The following is a 7,927-nucleotide window of genomic DNA, read 5'->3' as shown; positions in this document are numbered from 1 at the left end:
TCCACTTTGTCCACGACTGAGCCTGGATAGTGTCTGTGGGGCTCATGGCGGGAAGAGACACAACTCGGCCCTGCTGAGCTGCAGCCACTGGCATGCCCATAGAGACGGGATGACCGCACGACGGTCCAGCCACCCCTTCCACACCAGCCTCCCCTGGCAGTGGCCCCTCACCTCCCCCAAGCCTGCCTCCCCATGCCAACCACCCAGAATCCCCACCAGGCTGGCCAGGCTTCCCCATCCCTTATGCTGTCTGATGCCATCATCTGCAAAGGTCCCAGTCCCTGCATGTTCTGCCCTGGGCTCCAACAGCCTGCAGGAAGCACCTCAGTGACACATGGGGAAGTGTAGGTGGGAGGCAGGACGCCTGCCCAGTGCCCCACACCTGCCACGCCACAACGGTGGCAAGCGGCTCCAACTCCATTGAAAGCTGAGACTCAGCTTTCTTATCAGTGAAAGGGGCAGACGGGTCCCCAGGCCATCCCCTCACGCTTCCAAAGCCTGGGGTCAACGACAGTAGCTCCGGAACCTTGGGCCAAGGCTTTCCGTGGCAGGCTTCCCAAATCTGTGGGAAAGGATAATGGGTAGAGTTTTCTCTACTACAGGTTTTCTCTTATAAAATTTCCTTCAGTCATTGTTTACTTCCGGCCGCAGCCTGAACTCGGATTCTGTACAAGCACAAAAGTAAACACTTGCACACTTAGAGATTCACGTGTAAGGTTTTCTCTCACCAACACCAAGCCTGCCTGAGGTTTTGAAACCCAAACAAGCTGGAGAACCACCTCCCTGTGTAAAAGGCTGATTCACATAAAACGAGGTGATGAAGGGGCCTCGGGGGGCAAGCGTGACATCCTCCCCAGTGACAGTGACAATACTGACAAGCTCGGAAGGGAGGAGCCTGGGAGGCCGGGACTTGAACAGCATCCACAGGGGTGGGTGGAGCTGCCCCCACGCCCAGCACGTGCATTTTCTTAGACCGAGTGCAGCCCACGGACACTGCCCTCAGAATCACCTGGAACCCACCCCAGACCCACTAAGTGACTCTCTCTGTGGCCGGGAGCTCCTGGTGACAGGGTGACCCATGGTGTTTGAGGGCCACTCCTGAACACCTCCCACGCACCCATCTGCAGAGCTCCCCTGGGAGCTTCCCATCCCCGCCCACATACACCCCTCCCAGTTCTGCCCACATGACTCTAAGGAGGAAAGAAGCAAAGACAAGGCAGGTGGCCATGTGACCAGAGATGGCTCCTGCAGGGGAGGAGGAGGCATTTTAACACATAAACAAGATTTAATAGGAAGCTCGTAAAGTTTTCAAAATTCTTTTTCCCTTTTTTCCATCTAGGTCTTATCCAGCTGAGCCCAGTCACCTAGACCAAGCCCACAGGCCACTTAGCCCCTAAGGCTTACCTGGATCACGAGCAGGTGGATCTCCAGCTCTGCAATCCTCCGCCCGATGCAGCTTCGAGCCCCGTAGCCGAAGGGGATGGACCCGAAATTGTCAACCCTGCGCAGGTTTCCTTGCCGCAGCCAGCGCTCAGGCCGGAACTCCTTGGCCCGAGGGAAGTTCTCATCCTCATAGGATGTGGCATAGTGGCAGAGGGCCAGCTGGGTCTGTGCAAACCATAAGAAAAGGAATAAAGAATGGAATCCAGGGAAAGCAGAGCAGAGGCCATAGCCCTGGCTGGGCGGACCCTCCAGAGGTGCTCTGGGCTGGGACAAGCCATGTAAGGGCCCAAGAGGCCGTGCAGACCCAGGATGGTAGGTCCCCCTTCAAAGCATACCCCACCCTGAATGAACCTCAATGCCGCAGAGAAGGCAATTCAAGTCCTTCAGAAACTCCCCCTGAGGGACCTTCTGCTTTCACGGAGCCTCCAGGGGAGGGAGGGTGGAATGGTCATATGAGCTACAGAATTATCTGACTTTGTTTTTGTCAGAGCAATATCACACAGTAAACCTCTCCTTGCTCCTAAAGCCCCATCTTCATCCTAAAAACACATGCAGAAGAAAAGGAAATCTACAGAAATTCACACAGGAACAAGGACATCCTAAACGTGGAAGCAAATTCCCAATCCAGCCTCCCCAGCTCAGCCAGCCCCACTGTGCCCACCAGACTCACGCCTCTGGGAATCAGATACCCGCCAACAATCAGGTCCTCTTGGGTGACCCGGCCGTTCCCCGGCAGCACTGGAAACAGCCTGGAGAGAGCCAACGGAGGCCAGAAAGGAGCGGAGACTTTCAGAATAGTTTATCAAACATATAAAAGTCTGGATACAATGCCATTTTCATTTTCTAAAAATTAAATGGGAAAATCTTGCAAGAACCTTTGTGGTCCTCAGAAGGACTCAAAAAAGCCTCACACAACATTGTAAAGCAATTATCCTCCAGTTAAAAATAAAAATTTTTTAAAAGGTCTCACAGTCAAGAAAGATTACAAAACACAAAGAAAAGCTTTCAGTGTGTTATTATGCTCCCAAGAGGAACAATTCTGAATTTCTGAAATACATGCATGCATGGGAACTCTTTATCAAGGAATAGTTCTTAGGACTCAGGGTTCCAGGAAATAAATTCTGAGAACTATACTTTAATTTTCAGACTCTCTGAGAGGTGACCTACGAAAACTCTGAATATAATTTTAATTGACAAATACCAGTTAACACACAACTGGCTTTTTTTTTTTTAAGATTAAATCGCATGCTGAAGATTGAGGATGCAATACGACTTGAAACATCATTATCAAGTCAGGTTTACGAGAATTATTTTAGTGAGTATTTTGTGAATAACCCTTGTTCCTTGTCATGGCATTCCCTCCATAGAGGAAGTCAGGATCCTGACCCTCACAGGAGGAAGAACCTTCACTGGTTACCTAATCCCACCTCCTCCCACCCAAGGCTGCCCAACATCACTTACATCCCTCACGCTCTGGCCTTCCCCGTGTCGGTAAAGCCCCGTCAGGGAGCAGAGGAGCCTCACTACTTGGCGTCTCCAGCCCAACTCAGAGGTTTACACAAGACCACAGGATCTTGGAAACACATGTGGTAACTGGCCAAACACCCCAGTACATTCTCCTGACGATCACTCTGGTTCTGCTTTATCCTTCAAGGAGCACACTGGGAAATGGCTGGTGAAGCGGATGTCCAGAGTGAGTGCAAAGTTTGAGCGTGGCTCTTAATATCTTCAAGGGCACTTCCCTTGTAGTCCAGTGATAACGTTTCCCACACCCAACGCAGGGCACACGTTCAGTTCCTGGCGGAGGAACTCCACCCCACATCCTATGTGGTATGGCCACAAAAAAAGAGTAATGAAGATCTTAATGAAGAAATGAATATTTCCAACTCTAAAACAGAACACATTTCTCCTGCTCTGAAGAGAGCAGAGAGGAAATAAAATGGTCATGAGTTCCTCCTTCCTAAACATTTCAGCCACCAAGGGTCACTGGAGTATTGGTTTAGGACCCAGTTTTTAAGTCAAAGCCACAATCATCATGATGAAGAATCAGATGTAACGGACATGGTTTTTGACATAAATTTTGGTGAGCCTTTTACCTCAAGGTTTCCTTAAGCAGAGCTCGGACCAGTGGGACTTTGGGGACGTCTGCGGCCGTGGGAACGTGCCTTTCGCCCAGATTCCTCACGATCTCCCGGTACAGGGCCTGCTGCACTTCTGGGTGCCTTGCGAGGAGATACACTGCCCAGGACAACGTGAACGATGTCTAAGAAAGAAACCGGCAGACAGGGGCACGTGTCTTGAATGAAGCCAAGGATTTCCGCAGCAGGAAGCACTGGGCATGAGGTCACAAGAGAATAAGTGCAGGTGAAACTCTGTCAGGGCGTTGTATGTGTTACCCAAACAGGAGACGATTCCCCTAACTCCTCCAGGTATCTTGGGAAAGTAGTGTCAGCTATGGGATCCAAGTGTTTTTTTCAATAATGAGCTACAGGAAACATTATTTTAGAACTTTTTAAAAATCACTGAAGAGCGGGAATTCCGCAGCAGCCCACTTAGGTCTCTGTTTTTCCTGCCGAGGGCCTGGGTTCAATCCCTGGCCAGGGAACTAAGATCCTGCAAGCGACATGACGTGGCCAAAAATAAAAAGTAACCTTAGAAAATCACTGAAGAGCAACTCTCCTCCTCTTCCCTGGAGTCTGTGGGCCCATAGGAATGCTGGTCAAGCCTGGAGGTTGTGCCTAGAACTTTCTGCAACTTTCTTTACAAGGGTCACTTGGGTTTTGCTAAGAAGGGCTTGAGGCTGCCCATCAAGCTGAGAACAGCATGCCGCAGGCCTGTGGCTGGGCCAGGCCTGCTCTGGTTGCCCTAATCAGATGAGGAGATGTGGGAGTCAAGGAGTAAGGGTGGAGAGGGGGCAGCCACGGGTCTATTAATGGTCCATTCATTGTTCCCGTGTGCTTATCAAGCAAACTACCATATGAGGATTGGACGGCATTTGCACGAAGCAGTATCACTGTTTCTACCACTTCTTAGATTGAAGACGGAATTTCTGGTTATTGAGAATAATTCTATTCTATATCCTAGCTTCCAAGATTTTCACTAAAATCAATACTATTATCTATGTGACTATATTTCACTTGCTTGTAAACAAGGACATTCCACAGTAAAGAGCCCTTCCTTTCAACTAAAAAGACTAACTTAAGTAAGTCATTGACATTATTTCCCTCCGATATATATTACGGACTTTTAGAGGATATAGTCCATAAGTGTTTATAGGACAGCTCTACTGTAATACATAATATAATATGCAAGTTCCTCCTGTAAATGGTAAGGAAATAAATTAGATGCTTCCGATCAAGAGAACAGAAAATTTCTATTAAAATCACAGTTTCATGGAAAAACCACATGTGGTATAGCCATACAATGGAATGCTGCTGCTACTGCTAAGTCGCTTCAGTCGTGTCTGACTCTGTGTGACCCCATAGACAGCAGCCCACCAGGGTCTCCCATCCCTGGGATTCTCCAGGCAAGAACACTGGAGTGGGTTGCCATTTCCTTCTCCAATGCATGAAAGTGAAAAGTGAAAGTGAAGTCGCTCAGTCATGTCCGACTCGTAGCGACCCCATGGACTGCAGCCCACCAGGCTCCTCCGTCCATGGGATTTTCCAGGCAAGGGTACTGGAGTGGGGTGCCATTGCCTTCTCCATACAATGGAATACTATTCAGTAATTGTTGTTGTTCAGTCACTCAGTTGTATACGACTCTTTGCAAGCCCATGGACTGCAGCATGCTAGTGTCCCTGTCCCTCACCATCTCCTGGAGCTTGCGCAAACTCAGGGCCATTGAATCAGTGATGCCAACTATTCAATAATAAAAAAAAAAGAATAAATATCTTTATAAGCAACAACATGCATGAATCTCAAAAATCATTTCACTGCGTGAAGGAAGCCAGACACAAAATACACACCATATGATTCCATTTGTATAAATTTCTAGAAAAATGCAAACTTATGTACAGTGGCTGCTATTGCCAGGGGCGGGGGTATGGGAGGGATGGACTGAAATGAGGGTGAAGAACTTGCAGAGATGATAAAAATGTCCAGGATGTTGATTGTGGTGTTGGTTTAAAAAATGATAGCATTGGTATTTATACTGTATCTGTCAACAATCTGTACTAAATTGTACCACTTAAATGGACATAGTTGGTTGTGCACAAATTATGCTACAACAAAGTTGGCTTTTTAAAATAACTTTTTTTTTTTTTAATGAGCATAACGTTGCAAGCTTTTGTCTCCTGAAGGTTCCTTCAGGTAGGAATGGGTCCTTTCTGCACCCCCACCGCCATCACGTGGTGATACTCTTAGTTACCACGAGGGGGCAAGAGTACCACACATCTGAATCAGCTTAGGGCTGGGCTGTGCATTCCAACACTGGTTCCCCACTCAAAGCCACACGAAGTCACATTCACACCATTAATTAGAATTTTCATTGCTGGAACTGAGTGCATTGATTAGTTTGCATTTCATATACATACATTTTGTTTTATTGTTGAAGATGATCTAAAGAGTAATGAATTTATGTGAAGTTTTTCTGCTTTTACTTAAGTGACATCATGTCACTAAAAATGTCAACCATAGGTTTTCTTCTCCCTCTAAAAGGGAGATTCATGCTTTCCTCAAGTCCAGGAAGCACTCGTGTGAAGGAAAAACCTTGAGGTAATCTTTGCTGTTTCATCTTTCCACCCGTTAATCGAGGACAATAACACCTACTTCAGAAGATCCTGTGAGAACAAAAGGATACTTACAGACACGCACAATCACCACATTTACTACTTAATCTTAATTATTTCACGCAACTGACTTCCTCCACATTACTGAAAGCCTGGCCCTCCTTTTTCCTATTTCACCACTATCTTTCTCAGCATCCCTGTAGCACCCCCGCCCCAGTCAGGGAGCCCGCGGTAACCATCCAGTGTGCGGGTCCCACACTTCCCCCATGCCTGGCAACCGCTCAGAGGTGCGCCTGCGCGTGGACCATCCGGTGTGCAGGTCCCACACTTCCCCCATGCCCGGCAACCGCTCAGAGGTGCGCCTGCACGTGGACGGCGGCGGGGGCAAAGCTGGTTTTACTAACGTGAACACAGGATACTCGCTTTTCTGCACCTTCATTTTTCACTTAGCAATAGGGTACAGAATTTCCTCCAAATCAGTGGTCAGTGCTTTGTTTCATTCTGATATTGAGCTCTCCTTGGTCATAGTATATTATCCATCTGCTACACTGATTGAATCTATTCATTCAGATTTTATTTTAAACTGATACACACACATATTAAAGCAAAGTGCTTATTAAACATTTCTTTCCTTACGCTTCCTTTAGCAGGTTTTGAAGTTATGCTGGCCTTATCAAATGAACTGGGGAGTTTTCCATAACCCAGAATATTTTAGGTGATAAATAAGAGGGCTTTTCATGTCTGTGCTCTCTGCATTTCTGATATTATGAAACAATGGAGAAACGTTTGCAAATCAGGATTTTAAACTTTAAAGCGTGTTATTTAGCACAGGAACTCTAGTTAATGCTCGATGGTGACCTAAATTGGAAGGCACCCAAGGAAGAGGGGATACACCTCTACATGTGGCTGATTCACTTTGATGTACAGCAGAGACTAACACAACATTGGAAAGCAGCTATACTCCAGTAAAAAAGTCATAAAATATTTTTTTAAATTGTTACTTTGTGTGCATGATTGTGGAACTTGGTTATGTTCTTTACAGAATTCACTGTGCACCTTAGTTTTACATTTTACATATATTTTTAAAAAGAGAAAAAGTGGAGTTTTCTTCTGGAGATGTGCAGCAGCGAAGCAGACGCTCAGCTAGTACAAACACGCACAGTCCTTTTGAAGTATCCGCCATCCGTCGGATTTCCGTCGGATTTCTTAGAAAGGTCCTAGACTCTAACCATTGTGTGTCTGTTGAGAAAGAAGGACGCGTGAGAGCTCACCGTGTCTACACCGGCCAGCAGCATCTCGGTCATGTTGGCGTAGATTTCCTCCAGTGTCAGTTCCTGGCTGAGGAAGAGGTAGGTGAGCAGCCCTCCTCGCACTCTCTCCCCTCTTTCCATCTGGCACCGTATGTCCCTCAGCTTGTTGTCAACGTGAATTTGGCCTGTTTGAAAACAGTGTTTCTGTTGGAAGAAGTTTGGTTAAGAATCACCTCTTCAAGTGATACAAATGAACTTATTTACAAAACAGACTCATGGAACTTCCAGTGGGGGAGGGCGACTAGGACAAGATGGGAGGCTAGGGGATGGACACGTACACAGTGCTATATTTGACGTGGACAGCCAACAAGGACTTCTTGTATAGCACATGGAATGCAGCTCGATGCCATGCGGCAGCCTGGAAGGGAGCGGGGCTTGGGCAGAATGGATTTATGCTATGTGCGTGGCTGAGTGCCTTTGCTGTCCACATAGCATAAATCCATTC

At 47.2% G+C, this 7,927-nt stretch overlaps 1 protein-coding gene across 1 annotated transcript in view; it reads right to left on the bottom strand.

The window, feature by feature from the left end:
• Positions 1-7,927, bottom strand: part of LOC105005081 (cytochrome P450 27C1) — a 21,183-nt gene that overhangs the window by 3,052 nt on the left and 10,204 nt on the right. Inside the window, exons 5-8 of the mRNA XM_010862933.1 lie at positions 7,444-7,607; positions 3,540-3,706; positions 2,114-2,192; positions 1,405-1,608 (exon numbers count right to left, since the gene is read on the bottom strand). Coding sequence (XP_010861235.1) covers positions 1,405-1,608; positions 2,114-2,192; positions 3,540-3,706; positions 7,444-7,607 — 614 coding nt within the window. The remainder of the gene's footprint in view (positions 1-1,404; positions 1,609-2,113; positions 2,193-3,539; positions 3,707-7,443; positions 7,608-7,927) is intronic.

This window comes from Bison bison, unplaced genomic scaffold (assembly GCF_000754665.1).
Source record: "Bison bison bison isolate TAMUID 2011002044 unplaced genomic scaffold, Bison_UMD1.0 scf7180017864485, whole genome shotgun sequence".
In the NCBI taxonomy this organism is placed as follows: domain Eukaryota; kingdom Metazoa; phylum Chordata; class Mammalia; order Artiodactyla; family Bovidae; genus Bison; species Bison bison.
The sequence above is the reverse complement of the archived record's forward strand: the minus strand, read 5'-3'. Positions and strand labels throughout refer to the sequence as shown.